Below are 25,130 nucleotides of genomic sequence, written 5' to 3' on the forward strand. Positions count from 1 at the left end.
ACATCAGACAGGTTGACCAAGGAAAATAACAGCATTTAATGACGGAAACATTGTGAAGAAAAACCCCAAAACGTCAGTCAGTGACATTACAAACTATCACCACAGGGCAGGGGTGAAGGTATCTCAATTAACCATTCAAAGACTTAAAGAGCCACAATATAGAGGCTCTACCACAAGATGCAAACCACTTATCAGTAGTAAGAATCGGATGGTGGGATTAAAATTTGTATAGAAGTACAGAGATGAGCCATGAGACTGGACATGGACTGATGAGACCGAGATTAACGGTTGTGATGGAAAGGCCAAAGTGTGGAGAGAGAAGTGATCTGCCCATGATCCAAAACATACAAGCTCATCTGTGAAGCACAATGGAGGAAATATCATGGCTTGGGCTTGCATGGCTGCTTCTGGAGTGGGATTCACTCATTTTTATTGATGATCTAACTTATGATTACATTACATTACATTACATTATTGGCAGACACTCTTATCCAGAGCGACGTACAACAAAGTGCATACCCATAACCAGGGCTAAGTGCGCTGAAAGACCCTAGAGGGAAGTACAATTTCAATTGCTACCCGTACAACAAAGATAAGGACCAAATTTAACTATCCAAATACTGCTTACCTAGCCAACTACAAATACCAAAACACAAAGTAAATCACAAAGTCAACAATTAAGGTTTACAGGGAGGTAGGGAGGGATGGGGAGAGGTGCTGCTTGAAGAGGTGCGTCTTCAGTTTGCGCTTGAAGGTGGGGAGAGATTCTACAGTTCTGACCTCAACGGGGAGTTCGTTCCACCACCGTGGAGCCAGAACAGACAGTAGTCGTGAGCGTGCGGTGGAGGTCCGGAGAGGGGGAGGTGCCAAGCGGCCTGTGGAGGCTGAACTAAGAGGTCTGGCAGGGGTGTAGGGTCTGATGGTAACACAAAACCCAAAACACACTGCCAACACAACAAAGGACATCATTAGGGAGAAAATGTGGAAGGTTTTAGACTGGTCAAGTCAATCGCCAGACCTTAACCTGATTGACCATGCATTTCACCTCCTGAAGAGGAGATTGAAGGGAAAAAAAAACTGAAAAAGGCTGCAGTAAAAAAATAGAGAAGCATCACAAAAGATGAATACAACAGTTTGGTGATTTCGAAGGGTCACAGGCTTGATGCAGTTTTTGCAAGCAAGGGATGTGCTACCAAATATTAAGTGCTATTTACTTTCATTTACTTAAATACTCTCTGTTCTAATACTTTTGCTCACCTACAAATTGGGTGGTCTGATACCAAAGGTGCTATGTTCTAAGTAGATTAACACATCTAGGTGTACCAGGAAATAAAAGCTGAAGTTCTGAACTCTTGTCTTGTGTTCATTTTTTTATCTCAACCCCAAATGTAATGAGCATATTGCAAAAACAAAAGAATTTGCCTTGCTATTCCCATACTTTTGGAGGAACTGTACCTGTTCCGCTTACGTATATAATTTCAGTCCCAAACATTTCAGAATTGCAGTCTGCAAATCAACCAGGGTAATCCATTATCAAGTTTTCTTGCTGCCATTGCATTTCTGACAATTCAGTAAGCAACATTTACTGTACAGAATCGACTAAATTTGCTGACGCTACACCAGTTCTGAACTCCTTCATTAAAAAGCTAGTGACATTAATACTAAATCCTGTCTTTCAGTGTCTATATATTATTCCCAGGATTAAAATCATCCTCTTTGTCTGCGGGCAAATCCTTGTCAACTGAGCCAAACGACCGGTCGCATGTCGCACATTTCTGAAGCGCGCATTTCTCAGCGCACTTAGGAGGGAGTTGAAAGGAGCGTTTGTCCCAGCGCAGTGCTAAGTCATGGGGCCGGCTTCTGAGGCCGCGGGCCAGGAATGGTTGGATGCTGTTACACAGCCTCCCTTGTGGAGTTCTCCCTTTCTTTATGCTCCTGTGCCGTTGTTCACTTCGACATGACAGTTAAATACTGCATGGATCCAGGGTGTTACACCTTGTCGTGCTTAATGCCGTGGGTGTGTGTACAGTCTGCTTTCATGGTGTGGGCTTTTATTCAATCAACATTTGTCCTTCATTTTCATTTACGTGAAGAAGTGTTGCACTGTTTCTTAACCTCAGATTGTAAAGTTAGTTATATTGATTGCTGAATTCTGTTTACAAGGGGAGAAAAAAGATATTTCTGTTAATTGTCGGTCAAAATGATGTACAAATATTGATTGAATTCCAGCCAACGGGTCTTCATACCCACCCAAATACCCATTCTACTTATGAGATGGCCAAGTATATATTTACATTAGCCTATATTATATTATAAACTTACTTTCGTCTTTTTACAGAAGCTCTTCTTTCTGAATGTTCACATCTGGACAGAACTTGACTGAAGTTTAGTGTACACTATTCTCGATTGAGGTTTATTATTATATAATGATCATTTTTGCGTCATACTTCGCCATGACACACATGGATATGCTCAGTTTTGTAGAAACACAAACATTGAGGGTTTCGAGAAGCTCACCCACCATGTCCTTAGAATTTTAAGGCCCCCCCCATCTTTCCTCCTGGTCCCCATGCTCCCTGAGGTGGGTCTCTTTTGCTGCTGGGTTGGGGTTGTGCTCTGAGGACAGAAGGCTGAAGAGAGACATGCGTCTGACTCTGAGTGTCAGCGCATAGACACTCTTCGCACCACATGCTGGCTGGCTGGCTCCCTCGCTACCTCTATCACTCCCTCCTCCCTCCCTTCTCTTCCTCTCCCGCTCCCTCCCTGGCTCACTCGCGCTCACCGGCGTCGGCAAGGAAGCGCTCTACCCGCCAGGGCTGGGAGACGGCAGCCAGAGGCCGGCTCAGAGAGAGAGAGAGAGAGAGGAAGAGAGAGAGGGAAGCATGAACCTAACGCGCGCCCTGCCTCGCTTGCTTTCAGACACCGGGCAGAAGAAGACTCCGGAGAAGAAGGATGGGAGACGCATGTCCTTCCAGAGACCCAAAGGGACCATGGAATATTCCGTAAGTCACGCTACTTTTTAACCTTTGCTTTTGGGCATGAGAGGGGCTGTTTACTGTGGTTGCTCTGCAGTCTGCCCATGCTTGTTTCTAGGAAACTGGGGGGAGGGGGGTGGGGGGGGGGTTCTGATGTCTTTACACGGAATCTGTGTCTTTTATGCACATGTGCTTAATTTCTCCCTTTTCGCCTGAATGTCAGTGTCAACAGGGACTTTGAATCGTTTATTCTGCTAGAGCGGGTATTTGCACTTATGTCCCGAAAAACAGTGGATTAAAGTGTGTGTCCCTTTAGCCCTGTGCAAGGAAGCATTGTTGTAAAAGCACAACAGAAGTGCTGTACTGTATGTATGTTTTATGTAGGGGGAGATCATGAATCTTTCCGTCAGTGTCGGAGTCTTTTTTTTATTGTTTATCTCTCTGTCTCTCTGTCGCTCTCTCTGTCTCTCTCTCTCTCTCTCTCAAAGTGGTTGTTCCCCCATGTGTTGAAGCACATGACCTTCCTGCTGCGTTATCATCTGTATTGATTTGACGCGGGTCTGCTGAGAGCGAGAGAGGAGACCCTGCTCTCCGGCGCTAAGTGAGCACAGAGACGGAGCCCAGCCTCCGCGTGTTCTTCAAATGACCCTCAAAGCAGGCTCCCCTCTCCCTAGTAACAGCGGGGAAGGCTGGAGACGAGCGCGAGAGACGGAGAGAGGCGGGCGGCAGGCCTATCATTTCGGCAGGCGAGCGGTTTCACCTGCGCTTAGCCACGTCCGCGGGGCTCTCCCGTCGTATGCACACCAGCCCCCCGCCCCCACCACCACCCCCACCCCCACCCCCACTCGTCACGCGCGGTAAAGTCGCCGAGCGGCATTGGGTGATTCGTTCCACGCGACTCAGCCGTAAATCCGTTCTTCCCTGTCAGCCGGGAATGATTGGCAAGGCGGCTCTCTTGCGGCCGATATCGGTTCAGGGTGCAGGTGTTTGGTCGGAAAGGAGGAGGTTTTTAGGTATCTCCTCGTATATCCCTCTCTCCACCCCACCGGCAATATCAACAAAGCTCTAACCAGCTGTTTGGCCATCGCCCATCGGTGGTGCGGTGATGGATTGGAGGGGCCTTTGGAACAACTGCGTGAGGTTACTCGACACAAGGCCTTGGTGTTGCTAAGGTAGCATGTGTTACCATGCACTGTCACTCCTCCTTTGCCTCACCAGTCCCATGTGTGAAGTGCAGCAGTGCTCAATTGCCTACCTCTGGTTGCCTATCACTGACAGAGCCAGTAACACTGGTTCATATGGCTCTTCATCCTTTTTTATAATAGTTTTTTGCATCACTTTTTAGCTTCCTAGTCAACACAGTGCAGTTTTAATTAAGAGCCAAAAATCTGCAAGAACCAGCAACACTTTTTAAACACTTTTTGAGTAGATTGAATAGATACTTTTATCCTCTCTTAGTTTTTGCCTCTTCGTTTTTTTGAAGCTGGCAAAAACCCTGTCTCTTTCTGTGAATTTCACCTTTTGGTATTTCCCGAGCCAATTAAGATGTGTTTCACTTCAGAAAAAAGCGAGAAGTGGGGAACAGCACTGACAACTCCTGCAGCACAGGGGCTGTAGGCTTCAGATATCCTGAAAATCCCTCATTTTCCCAGGATCTGGGAAGTGTTTGAGGAGCAATGACGTCCTATCTACGACTACTGCGAAGAGCTCAATCTGCCATAATGATCAAGACATGGTCTCAACCGTTGTGTTGTCATTCATTTATTTAAAAGGTCATGAAATGGGTGAAAACTTGTAAAAGGTCAAAACTTGTGTCCTTAACTTGTGTTAGGCTTTTTGTAAAATACTGAGTAAAATAAAATCTAGATAACTCCTCATCGGCAGATGCAACCTGCACGTTACACCTCCCTTAAGCGACGATAGCGTTGTATTTGGTCATATGACCATTGAAATACATTGTGATTCCAAGGCCTTTCTATGGGTTTTCTGTAGGGAACCTTAGTCCGTAATGGGTTATTATGTCTATTATATACAGGCATTGTATCTAATTTTTCTATGTCTGTGTTCAGTAATGTCATGCAATAGTTCAATAAATATGTACATTATACGTGTATCAATAGTAAATATTTAAATTCAGAATGAGCTTCTATTTCCATGCAACAGATAACTGTAATTTTTGCGTTGCAATTTATTTTCTTTCATAAAAATTTGAAATATGCATGTGACAATATACAAAAAGTGTATTATTACATGCATATCACTCCGACAACCACAAAGCCAAGTAAAAGACAGCGCTGAGACATTTCTGTGTGGGTGAGACAGCAGCCTGTATCCTCTCCAACTTTTACGAGTTCATCTTTCAAACCTTTTCCACCTCTTACCCAATCAGCAGAGTTTACTGCTCTACAGAATTCTCCACAGCAGCGTCTGTTTTCCAGGCTTGTGAGGTCCTGTAATCGCTGCATTGTGCAGATTGTAAGTGTACAGAACTAACTCCCCTCGGTGTGGGGAAGCAGTCTTCTCCGCACCGCAGCCAGCAGACTGAGTCAGCATGTTGGCGGCCCACAGAGGATCTTAATTTGACTTGGTGGAAGCGGGGCTTTTACGACACCACTGTGGCACCTTTAAGGTGACCTCGAAGAAGAGCCGCTGATATTAAATCGCGTCAAACCTTCGACTGATCCGCACCGAGTTGCAGGGCCATCGCCGACAGACACGGCTCTCCAGTTCTCATCCCGCTTGTCCTTACAGAGTATCAGTCGCTTTTCTTTCCTTTTTTCAACATTTGTAGGCATTTTTCACGTCAAGCATGTCATAGGATTTAGGATTACTCCATACACTGGCGTAAACAGTAACTCCATGATTAGATATGCTGTAGCAATTCCTTTATTGTATTTTTTTGGTGATTTAAGAGCAAAGTACATAGGTCATGACTTTGGTAACATGCTGACAAGTGACAAAATAGTTTAAAAAAAATTTTTGCTTCACAATGGGCTCTCTGTCTTGGACTGAATCGCGGTAAACCTGCATCCTGTATCTGCCACCACATCAAGCCGGATTTGCTCATGCGACTGCAGATTCTGGGGCTGTTTCCATTTCCTCTTACTCCCAGAGGTCATCTGTCAGAATTAACTGCTCCAGAATTACCCATTTGCTTCTAAAAGAAGCTATGCAGTTAGACCACACCGTCAGGGGCACCAAAAAAACTGTTTACCACTGATTGTGATGATGTCATCCTGGCAGCAGCGAGGAAGTCGCTATGGAAACTGTCACGTTAAATCCCCTGGTTATATATTGTGAAATGAGATGCTGGTGCATTGTGTCTTTCAAATATGACATTGTAGGCAGTTACACCATTTAATGTAATGCAGTTCCCAGTTTAATGGCAGCCTTAGTACAGAGTGGTGGGATTTTAATTAGCCATAATTTAAAAAATAAATTGGGTTTAATATCCATTAACTGATTTGATGTTCGACATCAGTTGCATACGAACTACATGCTGAGAGAGATAGAGTGCGCATGCAAGACAAAATGTTCCTTCTATTACAATTGGCTAGTACTGCACTACTGCTTCGTTTACTACTGCTACCTCAGTGGTCCAGAAAAGGTGTAGAAACATTTACAGTGACATTTCGCCACATTTCCATGTATATATTGTTTCTAACTTTGTGAAGACAGCTAATGACATTGTGATTCAATTGTAAAATATTTAGTTATATTTTATCATTTGTGATTTGAATTTTGAATAAATAAGAAGTGGGACAGTTGGATTGTTGTGGGTTCATGTCTGATCTGAAATCTAGAACTGTCAAACAAAAGACCTGCGGAGCAGTGTAATCAGAGTGACAATCTACCCTTTTCATAAATGATTTCTTACCCAAAACAAATACCTCCTTCAAAGCAAACAGCAGTCGATCTTAATCTTTCTGTACAGCAGTAACTGGTGAATGATGGACAATAGTGATTATGCTAGTAACAGAAAACGTGTTCTGACCTTTGACCCAAGCTTCCCTGAAGATTCAGTTTCATAAAGTGTCTATTGATGAAAAAAAAAGAAGGTGTTGACAGTCTGTTTATGCCTGTCTTTTTAATCCCACCCACTAGGTGGCACAGTCCTTTTAAAAAGCCACTAGCCTATAGCTGGTTTTCTACACTAGAGGCAATAGAAAAGGTGGGAGGTGGGGGGTCAGTTTGTCAGTAATCTTTGTATTTGGAAGCCCCATTTCTGAAGTGATTCTGGCACCCTTGATCTAAGCTTTCAATTTATACTTGCACAATCCCATACTAAGGAGATGACTGGTGGTCTTCAAAAAGTCTCCACCTATGTGTTAGTTTGAAATTGAAATTGGAATTGAAGTGTGAGCAGATACCAGTCCTAGTCCCAAGAGACCACTAACATCTTTCCTGTTGGCTGCTGCAGTTGCTCGAATCCAGAACCTGCCTGTGCCAGAGTGGGATTCTGGGATTGGGGAAGGCGGAAGGGTGTGCTTGAGACAGGGGCTGTCACCTACATCGCAGATCGTGACGATTCCAGTCTAGTGTGAAGATCACCGGGGGGCGATGTTCCCTGCTTCTCTTCCTTCCGTCACCACCAAAAAACAGCCTGTTCTCTCATATGTCCTGTGAAAAGTTTCCACTTCAACTGAATCAGCACAACTCTCTGCTTTTTTGTCCCAGAGCCCATGTAGGCTGCTGTATACCACACCTGATTCATGTAAAGAGCCTGGGTTTTCCATGAGAATTTGAGGAGGCTACAAGTCAAGAGCAGAAAGGCATGCCATGGGAGCTACACGTAACTGCCTCTGAAGAGGACGTTTAACTTGGCATTCTCTGTCTTAGTAAATATTGCATGGTTAACATTTGTTTCCATCCGAATGCAAAGGTGTGGGCAGTGCCAAGTTATTCAACAAAGAGCAATTTAAATTTATGAGCAGACTCGCTCAAACAAAGTATCGCAATGGGAATGCAGCTGAAAATGCATGGTTTGGGCTTCGTAAGGCACATAAGTCTGTGTCTCGGTGTCGTCTGGGTATTGATCCAGACGGGAGTGAAATATTGGCTTGTTGACTGTGATCCAATAGAGGCATCACTGATATCCCCCAGTGAGAAGGCAAAGGCTTTTCCAGATCACATTTCTTGCTCATACTCAAGGCAAAACAGAAAAGGCTGAAGCAATTAAAAGCAGTGCGCTGGCCCGGCAATTTGAGCGCCCCTCCTGACACTGAGCAGCACTCCCAACCCTATGCAACATGGGTCAAACCGAGCCGCACTCTTAAAACAGGACCCCAGTGCCTCCTTACAAGACATTAAAGGGGGAACCCTGGAGTAAAATGTAATAACCAGCTACTAACTGTGTCGAAACATAGCTTGAGCTGGTGAAACCGTGTTGCATGTGGAGTTGGTCTGAACTGGTCAACCAGCTGCCAGCAGTTTTAAAGCCTAGCTTGAGCTGCTTTTTTCAGCAGAGAAGGATGGTCATGACAGTGATGCAAACATGGTCGACAAAATATGATGTTACAGCCTTTTGGCAGTCCAGTATTCAGTGCACCTTCCGTGAAAAAGCAACAGACCAGAGCTAAACACACACTAGAGCAAAAAGGCCTATTCACAATGTCAAATGGCACTATATGAGCGAATGTTAAATTATTCATATTCTTAATACATCCAGTGGCTGGATAACTTCATGTACTGGGTGAAATCATCAAGCCTATGTGACACAGATGCCATGTAATGACTCTTCAGGTGGAGAGCGAATAGCAACGAGGGAATTTGTGCGAAACGGATTCGCCACAGTTTTCCACCCCGGCCCCCACTTCGTTCCGTGTTCCCTATAATTGAATCCCTTTGAAGCTTATGAGCCAATTTATTCTGTTTCCCATTCCATAATCCATATTTTCTAAGTATCAACATGCAGTGCCCTGTTTTACATGCGCTGTTTCTTCCAGTTTAATGCGACTGCATTTACGGTGCTTGGGGGTCATCTTCCATCCCCCTCATGTTTGCTCAAAACAACCATTTACAGAGGGAGCACAAGAGCTCAATTGCCACTTCTCCACGCTTATGACATTTTCCTGAACTTCTCACAGCTTTAAGGTTACAACTCCTGGAGAAAATATTTATTCACTGTGAAATACACACATATTTTTATTATGTTATTTTGAAATGCTCAGGGGTTCTTTTTGAGACAATTACTCCCAATTAGCGCACCACACCGTTGTGTAATGTGTGGAAAGAAGGAGGAAGGAAGAACGCTTCCTCGTTTTGATTTCAAGAACATAACTGGAACGTTGCGTCCACCGCTATGGAGATTGTGGAGTGGCTACACTCAGTGCCGTTTTAAAGTGCCGGACCTCGTCTTCAGAAAAGCTGAGTTGCTGTGCATGTGCTCAGCCTGTCATATCAGTGGTCTGTCATTGTTTGCTGAGCAAACACAGTCATGTGGTGCGGTGCTGATAGACAGTGTTCCAGCTGAGGCAAATGCAGATGGCTCACACACAGCTGAGCGTTTACCACGGTACTCATGATAATTCACGTTGCTCAAGGGTACACCAGCAGAGCCCTGCCCAGCATGCAAAGCTTTGGTTGCGTGCACACCTTTCCCTCTCTCCTAATCTGCCGTAGCTCCAGTTTAAACAGTGCGTGAGATCTTCCCTGGAATGGGCGGAATTGTGCCTTCTGTCCTGATGATGTCATGAGAAATCATTGAAATACGTTTTTTGTTTTAGGGTGCTGAATCTCAAGTAATACAAGAATAAATTAAATTATTATTAAATTCTACAAGAATAAAACCAAGTCAGTACTCACAATAAGCTACAAACTTGTTTCTTTTTATTTGTTTTGTATACCAGTATACTAGTTCTGCAATAATCCACAAAGTAAACACGTGCATGGATTACTATATATCATCACTCTATTGCAGGGGATTGTTGTATAACACTACACTATTGCATGGCATTGCTGCATAACACTACACTATTGTACTATTGCAGGATATTGCTGCATAACATTACACTGTTGTACTATTGCAGGATATTGCTGCATAACATTACACTGTTGTACTATTGCAGGATATTGCTGCATAACATTACAGTATTGCAGGGCATTGCTGCATAAGATTACAGTATTGCAGGACTGTGCAGCATAACGTCCTCTGATGCACTTTCCGCCCGGGTGCTCTTTCCAGCCTGCAGGCCATACAGCAATGCTGAGTAGGCAAAGACAGGCGGGAATAACGATAACATCGAACACTGGCAATGCCATCTCCGTCCTGATGCTTAACAAACATACCGTTTCCTGAGAAGGGATTTAGGTCTGATCAAACTAAACGGCTGAAGACTGGTGACTGTTTTATCTCTTCTTTTTGTCTTTTCCTGCGGGTGTTTGGACGGGGCCCAGGTGGAGTCTCGGGACACACTCAACAGCATCGCGCTCAAGTTCGACACCACGCCCAACGAGCTGGTCCAGCTGAACAAGCTCTTCTCCAGAGCGGTCGTCCCCGGACAGGTGCGGACTTGGCGTTCCTCCAATTCTCCTCTCCTCCTCATGCCTGTCTGCGCTCACTCCCCCTCTTTTTTCCTCCGCTGTTCTTTTCCAGCCTCTCAGTGTTTACCCAACGCTGTTAAGCATCTGGCAGCCAGATAAAGTCCCTTTACGTTGCTCATTTGCTTATTAAATTCCCTTGTCCAACTCAACAGACATCTGGTTGCGAGACAAGTCACTATACCCTAGATACTGAAATCTGGCCCACGGGGGCAGTAGTGCTGCTGGTTTTGTTTTCTAACTGATCGTTAATTACAAATTGATTAATGTCACCGATTGGCCAGAGGTCCCACTCTAGATCAGTTCCGGGAGAAGAAGGAAATCTAGCAGCACTGGTCTTAGGGGCCTGATTTGAGCTGCATAAAATAACTCAGTCTTATATTTAGACTGCCAATTGGGTGGAAAAGGTTTTGACTCATTTCAAGATTTGCCAATAGGGTGAGAAAAGTTCACTTATCAAGCAATGGTAACCTTTTGCTAATATTTTCAATTCTTATTACAAGATTAAAAACGTTTGTTAAGAGAGCCATTTTCAGAACACTGATTTAGACGCGGCGTCCATTCTCGAGGGCTGCGGTCGGCCGTAACGTGGTCAGCAAGCCGCCGCCTCTGCACTTCCTCCTCTCCGCTCAGAACAGGAAGTGAGCCCTGCCGCGCTAAGTGGCGGCCGAGGCAGGAATCAAGAGCTCTGCACACCGCGAAGCAGCGGCCTCCTGAACACCGGGCTGTGTCTGGAGCGCCCGCGCTAAACACTCAAGCCCTCGGGAGGGCCTCCAGGAGCCCACGACAGTCGCATACCGGCACACTCGATGAGGGAAGGCGGCAGGGGCGGCAGGGGCGGAAGGGGGGAGAGGCGAGGAAGAACCCTTCAGAGCGCACTCGAGTTTCATTAGGCCCACCACTCCAGTCCTCACTCAGCCTCTCAGAGCCGAGCTCTGCACTGTGAGTGCACACAGCACACACCGCCAACCCCAGCAGCCTTTAGAAGTAGGGCACCGTCCACCGGCTTCAGGTAAGCAGAGATGTCCCCCCGGCCCACTTCAAGGACGAATATGCGTGTTTCTCCCGGGAAGGGAAAAATTGTGTACATCTATTACGTGAATATAAGATGAGGATTTTCCTGCTCATTAATTCACGAGGTCCTTATTTATTCTGTGTGTGTGTGTGTGTGTGTGTGTGTGTGTGTGTGTGCACGTGCGTGTTCTCTGTGTGTGCACGCGCGTGTTCTCGGTGTGTGCATGTGTGTGTGCGAGTGTGTATGCATGCGTGTGTTCTGTGTGTGTGCATGTGCGAGTGTGTATGCATGCGTGTGTTCTGCGTGTGTTCTGTGTGTGTGCGAGTGTGTGCACGCGCATGTTCTCGGTGTGTGCATGTGTGTGTGCGAGTGTGTATGCATGCGTGTGTTCTGTGTGTGTGCATGTGCGAGTGTGTATGCATGCGTGTGTTCTGCGTGTGTTCTGTGCGTGTGCGAGTGTGTGCACGCGCTAATGTTTCATTTTGTGTGTGCCCGAATACGTGTATGGATAGTCATGCTTGCCACTTATTTCTGTATTCTGCTCATTTCACTGCAAATAATGTCTGTTGTGATTTTTATAAATATGTAAACAGTATAGTTTCATGTAACTAGAGCCAATCCTGTGGAACCGCAACTGCTGGTAATTGGCACTCCTTACTTTTAGAAAGCAGTACTGTGTAATACATTCAAATCAGCTGGGGCTGAATTTGACAGTCACATTTAGTCAAATTTGCTGAAAACATGAGTGTGCAGTATCTGGGTTAGTAAGGGCTGTCTGTGTGTGTGTGTGTGTGTGTGTGTGTGTGTGTGTGTGTGTGTGTGTTTGACAGGTCCTGTATGTTCCTGACCCAGAGTACATCTCCAGTGTGGAGAGCTCACCTTCCCTCAGTCCCATCAGCCCCCTGTCCCCCACTTCCTCTGAGGCTGACGTAGAGAAGCTGACCACGGTATGTCCTCACCTTCCTTTTACCCACAATTTTCTGGGCTCACATTCACCTTTAAGAATGCTTTTGCTGGTTTTTACTCTACATTGGTTTACATGAATATTCTCTACCTGGCCAGTAATAGATGCAGTAATTTTGCATTTTTAGAAGCCTAGTGGAAATAGCAGCAGAGTGTCATATATTCAAATAATTTTTTTATTTTTTTATTTCTTTTTTGCTTAATTGTAAAATTAAGCTTTGTTTTGTGTATGTAAAGTATGATCAGGTCACCATCCTTAGACATGCCAATGAATTGCATTTCCATTCATACTCAATAATTGCCATTGAAATCGGCAGTTTCCAAACCAGAGACTTATATCCAAATCAGAGACTTATAGTTGTATTTTTATTCATATTAAGGCAGAGTTGTTCTCGTATCCATAGCAGTTTGAATTTTTATATTGGTTATTTATGAACAAAATCACCTGAATGTCACTCACATGAGCTGTGACATACAGCAATGACTGACTTCAAACTCACAGCCCTGTCGTAATTCACATACTGTGAATGGAGTCTAGCAGAGCTGTCAACCGCTTTGATATTAGCTTTTGTTCGTCTTGAAAGAAATTAGCAAATCAAACTCCACTGCTTGCGTAACAGTTTAAACTGAACGCTCTCTTCTGTCTGTTGAAAGGCACGTTTTTTGAGCACTTATCTATTTAGGTCATGTCTTTGACAGCAAATGTGTATTTCTTAGTTCTTGGGAGAAAGAGGATCAGGCAGAAAAACGGAAGGAATGGAGGGAGGGAGAGGATGGAGAAAGCGAGAGAGAGCAAGAAACTATAAAGGTGGCTTTTGTGTACCCAAACATCCCAAAAAGAGAGCTGGTGTACAAGAAGAATGTTTTCTCAATAAAAGGGACATTTTTCACACAATATTGTGTTGAAGCTGTCTCCCGGGGTCATTTCATTTAGAAGCAAGCGAGGCTTTAATAAGCCACACTGCTGTGCCTCGCATTAATTGCCTTTTAATTCAAAAGCTTGTGTTATACATTTGGGGGGAAAGGTTTCAGTTAGTAAGGATTCTGATGAAAAATTATTCGTATGATTATGAATTAAATCACATTTTAGTATAATAACGGGTTATGTTGTGGGAATCCATCTGCATTTAGAAATTATTTTGCATCTGCAGGATGCAGAGTTGTTTTCTGAAACTTCAACCACAGTGTTCATGCCTGAAGATCAGTTTGATGTGTACTTGAACAGCATTTATTTCATGTAACTCACTCTTTCTTTAGTATTTATATCACGGTATCACTAGGGCATATGGAAATCCAATTCTCATTGGAAGTCAAAGTGTCCATATGGATTAGCCTACTGGTGTGCTGGCAATAGTTTGGTTACATTTTGCAGAGGTGGATGCACACTCATTATTATAGATCATTTGGCAGAGGCTGGGACTTAAACATAAAAACTCCTTTCTAAGCAAATTGCCCAGTTTTGCTCAATGACCACTTCCTGTGCACGCACCCACACTTCCTGCTCTGATGTTATGAATAGAGAGGGGGACAAGAGGGCTTTTCTGCCTAGTCCTGCCATCAACTGGGAAAAATGACAGGGGCCATTCAGTTAACATTCTCTTACTGCCAACCTCCTTTTTATAATGTCAGTGTCTGTAGCATGTATTATTGGTACTCTCATTTATGAAGGTTAAGACCCAAGTTGGGTATATAGATGTGTCTTTCAACCTTAATTACCAAATTGCATACTTATGCATGTTCTTCATTCATAAATAGAATGGCACTCCAACAAACCAACACAACTCTTCATATCTCTTTTGTGATGATGCCCTCTGGGCGAAGGAAGAGTCCCCTGTGCAAGGAAGTTCTGTTTTAAAAGAGTATTTATCCCCACGGCCATTGCTTTATCCCCACGGTACTTTAGCTTACTTGAGCTGATTTAGCACACAGCCATTTATATTTAATATCTAATTTTTGACTGCCAACTTCTAAACCGACTTCATTTTTACTCCTCGTGTGTTTTTATGTGAGCTATGCACTCTGCCAAAGACAAATTACTATTACTGCTTACATTAATGGACAACAAAGTTTCTGATACATCTGTACATATCATCTGTTGTTCCTGTTCAAAGACAAACGTGCAGATGGAATCAAATGACCTCTACACCACCTACTGGTGCCAGAGCTAATTACATGAAGTCGTCACCATTTATTTAAAATAGAATTTCAGACAAAAAATGTATTTAAATTGAAGTTCCTAACTGTCATTCTGCTGATTCATGGCATTTGTCAGCCCCATACCCCTCGGTCTGTTTTCTCTGGAATATACAGTCCCCTCCAAAAGTATTGGACCAGAAGGTCAATTCCTTTGTGTTTGCTATACAGATCAGAATTTCAGCTTTTATTTCCAGGTATTTTTATCTAGATTTGTTAAATAATTTAAAGAACATATCACCCTTTGTATCGGACCACCCATTTTTTAGGTGAGCACAAGTATTGGAACATAGTATTGGACTGAAAGTTGTTTCTTGTTGCCCAGATGTGTCCTGTTAGATTGAATGGTTAAACAGTAAACAGTTCTGAATGTGTACTATTGGTTTTAGCCTTGGGTTTTGCCTGTGAAGACTGCATGTGTTTTAGAAAGGATAAACCAACTAACCAAATTAATTGGGAGGAGCTTCATCATGCAGCAAGACAATCACCCAAAACACACTGCCAACACAACAAAGGACTTCATTAGGTGGAAAAGTCAACCACCTGACCTTTACCATATTGAGCATGCATTTCACCTCCTGAAGAGGTGATTTAAGGGAAAAACCCCTGAAACAAACAGCAACTGAAAGAGTTGCAGTAATAGCCTAAAAAAGTATCACAAAAGAAGAATGCATGAACAGTTTGCTGATGTCAGTGGGTCGCAGGCTTGATGCAGTTATTGCAAGTAAGGGATATGCTACCAAAGTTAATGTTACTTCCTTTCATTGACTTAAATACTCTCTTTTCCAATACTTTTTGATACAGGGGACTGTATCATTGTCCTCTCGTTTACGAGACCCAGTCTTCTTGATCCCTTGTATTTTCAATATTTCACATGATTACAGTTGAATTTAGGGTTTATGATACAAAGAACATGTTGGACTTATCATCAGTTTGTGTGAATAAATCACATTTCAGAATGTTTTTCAGAACTGTTCCAAACTGTATTGTTCTTATTGGGTTCTAAGAAGATACCTGCAAAAAGCATACAGGACCATAGACATGGAAGGGCAGCAATCACCGTCGTAGTTTTGCGTGGAACCTGTCATTTCTGATAGCGTTGCCTGTCTAATCCGCCAGGCTCTTTTCTGCATCTTCGCCAAATGTGATTGGGAGAGTGGCTCTTTCTCACCTCCAGACTGGATTACCATAAAGCTCTTATTTTTTCTCTTCTTTTTTTTTGAGCTGGACTTCCAAAGCCCACCATCCAGTGGGTAAGCTCCAGATGGTCCCATATTGGACTGGCCGGATCCCAGCAAGCACAGACACGGCTCCTTTATGACTCATCCATCCTCCTCCTGGCCACACACACGCACAACACGCACACACATACATGCACACACACACACACACACACACACAAACACACACATACATGCACGTATACATACACACAAACACACACGCACGCGCACACACACACACACGCACACAACACACATATACACGCACACACGCGCACACACATATACACACGCACACATACACATATACATACATACATGCGTCCCAATGCTGCCCTCTGCCCCCGCTGCCCTCTCATCCTCCTTCTCCTTCTCACACACGTGGAGGTGGCACTGGCTTGCTGATCTCCCCTTCCTGGAAATTCTCTGCGTTTTCCCTCACTGACCTATCCCTATCCACGCTGAATGCCACGCTGTCTCAATTACTCACCCTGTTAAACTTTATATTGTCGTCGTTTATCGTCCTCCAGGTGCCCTGGGAAGTTTCCTTGATGAGCTTGACACTCTACTCAGCTCATTCCCTGAGGGTGGCACCCCACTTATCTTCCTGGGAGATTTCAACATCCACCAGGAAGCCACCCAGTCTGCTGCCTTCTTACCACTACTTCACTCCTTTGACCTCTCTCTGCAGCACTCTCCCCCAACTCACAAGGCCGGAAACCTTCTCGACCTGATCTTTCTGAGGAACTGCTCCTCTTCTAACCCCACTGTTACCCCTTTACACAAGTCCGATCATCACCTCATTTCCTTCTCCATCCCCCTAGCCCCTCTGCCTCCCTCCCCTTCTCTCACCCCCACTGTTTCTGTCCGATGTAACCTCCGCTCTCTATCACCCTCTTCCCTTGCCCCCAGAGTCACCGCTTCCCTCCCTCCTCTTGAATCCTTCTCCAAACTACCCACTGATTCTGCATCTTCCGCGCTGCTTTCCTCTCTCTCTCCTCAGCCCTTGACTCTCTCTGTCCTCTTGTCTCCCGGCCTGCTCGATCCTCCCCTCGCAGCCCATGGGTTTCTGACCTTCTACGTTCCTCCAGGCCCAGCCTACGTGCAGCTGAGAGGAAGTGGAGGAAATCAAAAGACCCATCGGACCTGTCTTCCTACCAGTCTCTCCTGGCGGAATTCCTGGCTATCACCACTGCCAAAAGAAATTACTTCCAAACAAAAATCCATAATTCCACTTCTAACCCTCGCCAACTGTTCTCCATTTTCTCCTCTCTCCTCAGCACACCTCCCCCACCATCTCAGTACTCGCTCACTGCTGATGACTTTGCGGTATTTTTTTACGGGAAGCTTGCAGATATCCGCAGCACCTTCGCGACCACCACCACTTCTATGCCTGCCTCCCTTTCTGTGTCTGCCCCCTGTTTCTCCTCTTTCTGTCCCCTTACAGATGTTGATGTGTCTCACCTCCTGCTCTCCCACCGCCCTACTACTTGTGCCCTGGACCCCATCCCCTCAAACCTCTTTCAGGCAATCACGCCTGACATCCTCCCGTTTGTCACCTCAAACCTCTTTCAGGCAATCACGCCTGACATCCTCCTGTTTGTTTCCCTCATCATTCAGGAGGGCCTACATCACCCCGCTCCTAAAGAAACCCACTCTAGACCCCTCCTGCATTCAAAACTACCGTCCGGTATCTCTCCTTCCTTTTCTATCCAAATCCATTGAACGAGCCGCCTCCAACCAACTCTCTTCCTTCCTCTCACAGAATAACCTGCTGGACCCCCACCAGTCCGGCTTCAGACCTAGCCACTCGACGGAGACTGCACTCCTCTCTGTCAATGAGTCCCTTCAGGCTGCACGAGCAACCTCTCTCTCCTCTGTCCTGATCCTTCTTGATTTCTCTGCGGCGTTCGACACGGTCAACCACTCCATCCTCTTACCTCCCTGGCATCTACAGGGATCTGTGGCACAGCCTTAGAGTGGATCAAATCTTATCTCTCTGGCCGGTCCTCCCAGGTGTCCTGGGCTGGAGGAGTGTCAACCCCTCGCCCCCTTGTTACAGGAGTCCGCCAGGGCTCAGTCCTCGGACTCCTCCTCTTCTCCATCTACACAAGATCCCTTGGCCCCGTTATCTCTGCTCATGGCATCTCCTATCATTGTTATGCCGATGACGCCCAACTCTTTCTCTCCTTCCCCCCATCAGACACACAGGTCTCTACCAGTATCTCCGCCTGCCTGCGAGACATCCAGAGCTGGATGGGCAACCACCATCTTAAGCTCAACCCAGGTAAGACGGAGGTAATCTTCATCCCTGCTTTAACCTCTCCCTTCTCTGATTTCTCCATCTCACTAGGGGATACCACAGTGACCTCATCCCCTAGTGCAAGAAACCTTGGAGTGGTGATGGACAACAGGCTATCCTTCTCTGAGAACATCGCTACGGTGACCCGGGCGTGCAGATTCTTCCTGTACAACATCCGGAGAATCCGACCCTTTCTCACCACCTACTCCACTCAGCTCCTTGTTCAAGCAATGGTCCTGTCCCGCCTGGACTATTGTAATTCTCTGCTGGCTGGCCTTCCAGCATCTGCCATCAGACCCCTACAACTGATCCAGAATGCTGCAGCCCGTCTGGTATTCAATGTTCCCAGACATTCACATGTCATCCTCCTGCTCTGCAACCTCCACTGGCTGCCTGTTATGGCTCGCATCAAATTTAAAACTTTGGTGCTCGCATACCAGGCAGTTCAATGATCAGCCCCTGTATATATTCAATCCCTTATCAAGACTTATACATCAACAAGACCCCTCCGTTCTGCCACTTCGGGCCGTCTGGCGCCTCCTCCTCGCCACACCTGCACCTCACGCTCACGCCTGCTGTCTGTCCTGGTCCCACGGTGGTGGAATGACCTCCCGGTGGATGAACGGCAGAGTCTCTGACCTCCTTCAAGCGCAGACTGAAGACCCATCTCTTCAGGCTACACCTTTCCCTCCCCAACTCACCACCATGCTTAGCCTTACTGTAATGGCACTTATGTATAGATTGTATGGATATTGTTACTTGTATAGGTATTGTTGTCTTCTATTGGCTGTTGTATTGTTGTATTCTAGCTGCCAACTGCGGTATGCTAGTTTGAAAGTTGATTGTACTCTTCAAGGGATCTGATTTTCTGTATGTTTACACTAGGACTCGGAACTGTACTGTCCTCTCAGGTCCTCTTTGCACTTGTTCTTGTGTTTGATCTGCACTTTGTTGTACGTCGCTCTGGATAAGAGCGTCTGCTAAATGCCATGTAATGTAATGTAATGTAATGCATTGCATCAGAATAGATTAATGCCTTCAAAGTCCCAAAATGAGAGAATGGGTTGTAATAGGCCAGTCCCATCAAGATCAGCAGTCTGCTCAAACCCCTTTAGTATTCATAAGAACCATTTAATACGTTTTTTGTTTTTTTTGCCTCTTATCCATGTTATTCTGATTTGCTGCAGTGGGTGAGGTGTGCATCAATTCACAGTCATCTCAAGGGGGTTTTGTATCCAAGCAGACTTCCAGTACCATGAGAGTTGATTTACATTTTGTGAGGCTACAGTTTTTTTGTTTTTTTTGGGAAGAAGCCCTGCATGACCCTTAGCATGTGAAGGTTTGTCGTGGGTTGCATCTACACTCAATGAGCACTTTATTAGGCATTTATTAGACTTGTTTTTTAGACTTATTTGTTCTGCTGCTGTAGCCTATCCATTTAGTGGTTTGATGCATTTTGTGTTCAGAGATGCTCTTCTGCATACCACAGTTGTAATGCATGTTTTTTTGCGTTACTGTCACCTTCCTGTCAGCTTTGACCAGTCTGGCCCTTCTCCTATGACCTCTCTCATTAACAATGCGATTTTGCCCACAGAACTGCTGCTCACTGGATATTTGTTTTGTTTTTTGCACCATTCTTTGCAAACTTTTGTGTGTGAAAATCACAGGAGATCAGCAGTTTCTGAGACACTCAAACCACCCTATCTAACACAAACAATCTTTCCACAGTCAAACTCCATTAGATCACATTTCTTCCACATTGTGACATACATTCTCACAATAACAGCTGAGCCTCTTGACCACGTCTGCATGCTTTTATGCATTTAGTTGCTGCCACGTGATTGGCTGATTAAATATTTGCAGTACCAAGCTGGTCTATCTAATAAATTGCTCACAGAGTGTCTATGTCTCATGAGTCTTTGCACTGAGGGTCCATTGGAAATACATGCCGGTGTCCTTTGTGGCGTGACAGAGCATAGCTAAACGGCGGGTAATCATCACAACAAATCCGATTTTTCACATCTTCGCCTGACCGTTGAAGTCGAAGTGTAGCCTCTCCCTACTCAAGACGTACAAAGCTGGTTGCAAATCGAGGTTCAGCCAAGCATAAAGTTCAGTTTGTTTGCCATTTCACACCAGTAGAAACTGCTTTGAGTTGTTTGGTCTCGCAGTGTCGCCAGTCTCGATGTGTATAATTGGGTGTAATGAGTATTGTGCTGCCTGCCATCCAGAGGTAGATGTACCGTGCTGTGGCTCTAATTATCGTCTCTTTCAAATGTCTATGCTGTGGAGAAACCTGTCTGTGTGGGAGTTTTACACTCCTGCCAGTGCAGTGTGCTTCACAACATAGGTTTTTCTGTTGTATTCGGGGAAGTCAGGGAGAGTTCAGTTACTGACCATCATATAAGGGGAATTCTAGCACATCTGGTGATTATCAGAAATACCTACAGGGCTGTACTCACTTTGAGAGCACTGTAGTATAAAGTATGCTGAGAAAAAGCATTATCTCTATTTTGTTCAGCTGAATTATCAACCACTGAGTTTGTTTATATGCACTTTAACTCAACTTTCAACTCTTATGAGATTCTAAAGATTTTCTGGTTGGGGTCAGTTCAGAATTTTCTAAGCAGAGTTTTCATTTAAATCTGATTTACTGGGAGTAGAATTAAATTGAGTGGCATGAAAGTAAAACTAATTTGGAGAACATTACTGCATCAATCATTTTGACAAATGTGCCATTGCCAGCTTCTAACAACATCTGCTGCTTTTCCTTTACCATAAACAATGCTAATGCCATTTAAAATGGTCAAATAGTGCTGTGAAAACATTGTCCATTATCTTTTTTTTTTATTATTCATGGTTTATTCTTCAAAGATTTTGCAAATACATATTATTTTAATTAATGTGATACATGTATTCAATTGTTTTAGATGTAGTCCATCTGTCATTAAATAAAAATAATTACTGATAAATAAATTAGGCAATGAAGTTGAATGAATTTAATGAGTTGTTTTTTTTCTCATTAAAATTCAAATTCAAGAATTGCCTAGCTATTTATAACAATTCTTAGTTCAGTTCAGAGTCGATACCAACCCTGCTGTCAGTTATTATTTACATTACTTACTGTCTAGCATAATACTGTCAAGCCCATTCTAGATTCATCACACAATTTAAAGGCCGTGATAAAACATATCTTGGGTCCTTAGGAGATAAAAACACGACTACAAAACTGCTTTAATTACAGTTGATGCATAAAGTGTGTGATTTTGCAGCTTATGGCTCCGCTAGGACCATCAGTGCAGCAGCAACAATGAGCTGATTTAAAGTTAGCGCTCGGCAGCGAGTGGTGCTGGGTCATTAGGGAGCAGTCCTTTTCTCAGCTTTACTGTGATATGGCAATAAGAACAGCAGGGCGCGGTGCTTAAGAGGCCCCTGCTAGTCCATCACTATTGATGCGATGTATTATTGAGCAGCGCTGCTCGCACACTCCCAATGCCTAAAAAAAGATCCATTATATTTATCCATTCATTGGCTCAGCAAATTAGATTACAGTCTGTAGCAGTTTGTTTCCGAGGCACTCTCGTGTTGTGCTACGCAGCAGACTTTGTCAGTCGTACCAGCCGTGGTGTGTTTAATGTAAGGGGGAACGCCAGCTACCTCCTGTTCAGCTGTTGTGTAGGTCGGTGACTCCCAGACCTTCTGAGCCCTCGATCCGATGAACAGTCTGAGTGCATTTTCTGTTCACATAAAAGTGCAAGTGCTGGTGTGACTGTCACTGGTAGCTTATATTCCGTAGTTTTGTTCCGCCTCAGGATTCAGATAGCGTCCCTCGGAAGGACGTCACCCCTTCTCCGGCGCTCCTCCTGCCCCGCCCCGCTAGAGTTGTGTCATCCACCTCCGAGGAGGAGGAGGCCTTGACCGAGAAGTTCCTGAAAATCAACTGCAAGTACATCACAGATGGCAAGGTGAGCCCTCTCGCCCCCTGCAGTCTCAAGAGTGCATCGCAGGGAGTATTTGGCTTTGAACTGCCAGAGATGGTGACTGCAAATCTGTTGGACTGTATTTCTTTCTGCAATAGGCATGCAGTTAATTATTTTGCCCACAGCTTCTTCATCTACGGTAAGCATCTTTTATTCCCAGCAGAGGGATGACTCAGGACCAGGAAACTGCTTTGCGCATTTTGCTTTGTGCATTTTTTGCCTATAGTGTTTGAATATACCTGCTCATACAGTTGACACTGATTTGTCTGTGGCTTAATAGATTTCCTGGATCTCATGCTATTCATGGAGTCATGTTCGTTGCACTTAAGTATCTTAGTAAGTCTCTCTGTTTAAGACCGTCTGCTCAATGTATACATGTAAATATAAAATGTACAAATAATTGCAGGATTTTCCTTCATTGTGAAAAGTAATGTCTCAGAAAAAAAACATGAAAAGCTAGTCAGCATACAGTAGAGTGAAATTTAAACTGCATATTAAATATAGTCAGAGTTGCTGGAAACTTTTAAAGTATTATGTTTTGGTTTAAACCTTTTGTCACTTTAGACCAAAGACAAGCTTATTATGGGGAAAGCATACGCTGCTAATCCTGAAAAACGGCGAATCTGTAGTCTCATTATTCTCGCTGCTCTTTGTCAATGTGCAGCTGCGGTGTTTTTCTTCATGTGTGGCACATTGAGTATTGTGTGGCGCCATTGAGAGACGATAGAATTAAGTCTTCAAATGTCATTTCAAAGCACTCCATTAAGCCCAAAGAGCTACATCTATGGGGCTGATTTTGTATAGCCTTTTATCCTGGTTCCTACATTCCACACCTGATTTGCTCATATTGTGTTCTTAAATGCTCAGTCATTATACGTGTGTAGTGTGCCGCTGCCTCTATTCTCAAGGTGCTACAAAGCTTGTAGTCCGTAGAGCGCTGGAATCGAATGCTCTCACCCAGGTTCATTGCTTGCTTATACTTTCTTGCCCAAGATTCATGAATGTGACTTAATTGTTACATATCTCGCACAGTAAATATCTAGATGCACATTTAATGAGGTTGAAGGGTGAATGCCTTCTACAAGGGTACAACAGCATTGTGGCACATGATATAGGCTACAGTTGAAAATGAGAACGCTTGGGATCTGAACATGCAGCCTCCTGTCCTTGAGCCTGGGTCCCGACCCATTATTCCGCACTGCAGCTCACCCGGGGATAATGAGGTAGTTATAAGTCATCACTAATAGAAAACAAAGAGGCTCTTCACCAGTTCCTTAGTGACCACCACTAGAACAATGCTGACATTGATTGGTCCTTCCCTCCAGTTTTCTGGGATTCTGTGATTGCATAATGCAAAGGAAAATCAGGAAAGTACTGCATTTGTTTGTGATGCTGCATAATTAGTCATTTTACCACATAAATCTCACATAAAATGAGAAAATGTATTCTCAAAAAACATGTAAAATTGCTAATCACATGTACACTGTCCATTTCCGTTTGCCTGCTTTGTTCAGCTATTAGTTCAGGATCCGTGCTTATCTTAGCCTAATGTAAGAAGTCCCGATAGGATGTACAGCCCATTTCAAGTATTTCAAAGTTAATCAAAAGTATTTATCTTTTTGTAGATGGATAAAAGCATCTAATAAGGAGCATGTATCTTTTTTTGAAACTTCTAAGTGAAGTTTATGTTCTGGTACATAATACCGGAATATACCGCCACAAAATCAGTTATTTTGTTCACGAAATCCTGCGGGAATACTTCTTGGCTATATTGACAAAATCCCTCTGGGAATTACTAGGACATAGCCATAAAATATCCATTACTCATCTTTGTTCTGTTGGTTGTTGCTGATATATCCCATGACTTTTGGGGCTCCTCTGTTTGCTACAGGTAAGATGGCTGCCTCACTGGGTATCCCTGGTGTCATTACTGGCCCAGCAGCAGTGATGATGTACTGGACTGATTGCTCCGGAGTGAAAAGTGCCCTCCTGCTGACCTTCATTCTGTGGTCTGTCCCAGGGCGCGGTGAGCGGCGTGCTGCTGGTGACGCCCAACAACATCATGTTCGACCCGCACAGGGCCGACCCGCTGGTGCAGGCGCGAGGCTGCGAGGAGTACGGCATCATGTGCCCGCTGGAGGAGGTCACGTCCGCCGCCATGTTCAAAGAGGTCACCGACAGCAAGATCAGGGAGTCCGTTCCCCCGTAAGGCAACGCCGAACACTCCCTGCGCCTGCGTCTGCCCAAAGATCCTCCTCCCTGTGTCTGCACCTCCACAATGACCCTCCTCCCTGTGTCTGCACCTCCACAATGACCCTCCTCCCTGTGTCTGCACCTCCACAATGACCCTCCTCCCTGTGTCTGCACCTCCACAATGACCCTCCGCCCTAATCATGTGCCATTGAGGGCCGAGAGTGTGTTTATTTACCTAATTAGGTCCTTTCTCTCTGGTTGAAGGCGTGTTAATTAGTGAAATCAGCTGGTGTAGTCTTGGGTTGGAATGAAAAAATGCATACTCGCGGCCCTCCATGGCACACGATTGGGCACCCCTGCTCTAGAGTGTCAGCCCCATTGTACACATCACCATGTCCAGTGGCCTTCCTTAAGCCTGTATCAGAGTATTGGCCATCTTAGGGATGACTCGGCTCCATTGTTAAACAGCAAAGTGCACTCTGTGCCTCAGGAAGCACTGTGAATGCCCAGCCTCCTACGCATCGACTCTACCCAGTGTGCTGTGAGACTAATTATTATTTTGTATAGTCTTGGGTTCTTGCCACCTACATATAATTTATTCTAATTCCTGTTTTGGGCCTGGTATTGACAACTGATTGAATGTGACTTTTGTGCTAAGCCTTTTTTGCTTTGAAGCAGACCCTGTTTTTTGAATGTGGAGCACGACCGTAGCTTGCCCTTTAAAACTTTTTGAAGAGTCGTACTATG

At 44.6% G+C, this 25,130-nt stretch overlaps 1 protein-coding gene across 3 annotated transcripts in view; it reads left to right on the plus strand.

Annotated features, from left to right (window-relative positions):
• The window catches only part of LOC133136577 (oxidation resistance protein 1-like), a 113,990-nt gene that overhangs the window by 72,829 nt on the left and 16,031 nt on the right, over positions 1-25,130 (plus strand). For all 3 annotated transcript variants that reach the window (XM_061254199.1, XM_061254202.1, XM_061254200.1), the window contains 5 exons: positions 2,920-3,002; positions 10,371-10,478; positions 12,360-12,476; positions 22,023-22,175; positions 24,211-24,395. In XM_061254199.1, coding sequence (XP_061110183.1) covers positions 2,920-3,002; positions 10,371-10,478; positions 12,360-12,476; positions 22,023-22,175; positions 24,211-24,395 — 646 coding nt within the window. The remainder of the gene's footprint in view (positions 1-2,919; positions 3,003-10,370; positions 10,479-12,359; positions 12,477-22,022; positions 22,176-24,210; positions 24,396-25,130) is intronic.

The sequence above is a fragment of the Conger conger genome, chromosome 9 (genome assembly GCF_963514075.1).
Source record: "Conger conger chromosome 9, fConCon1.1, whole genome shotgun sequence".
NCBI lineage: Eukaryota > Metazoa > Chordata > Actinopteri > Anguilliformes > Congridae > Conger > Conger conger.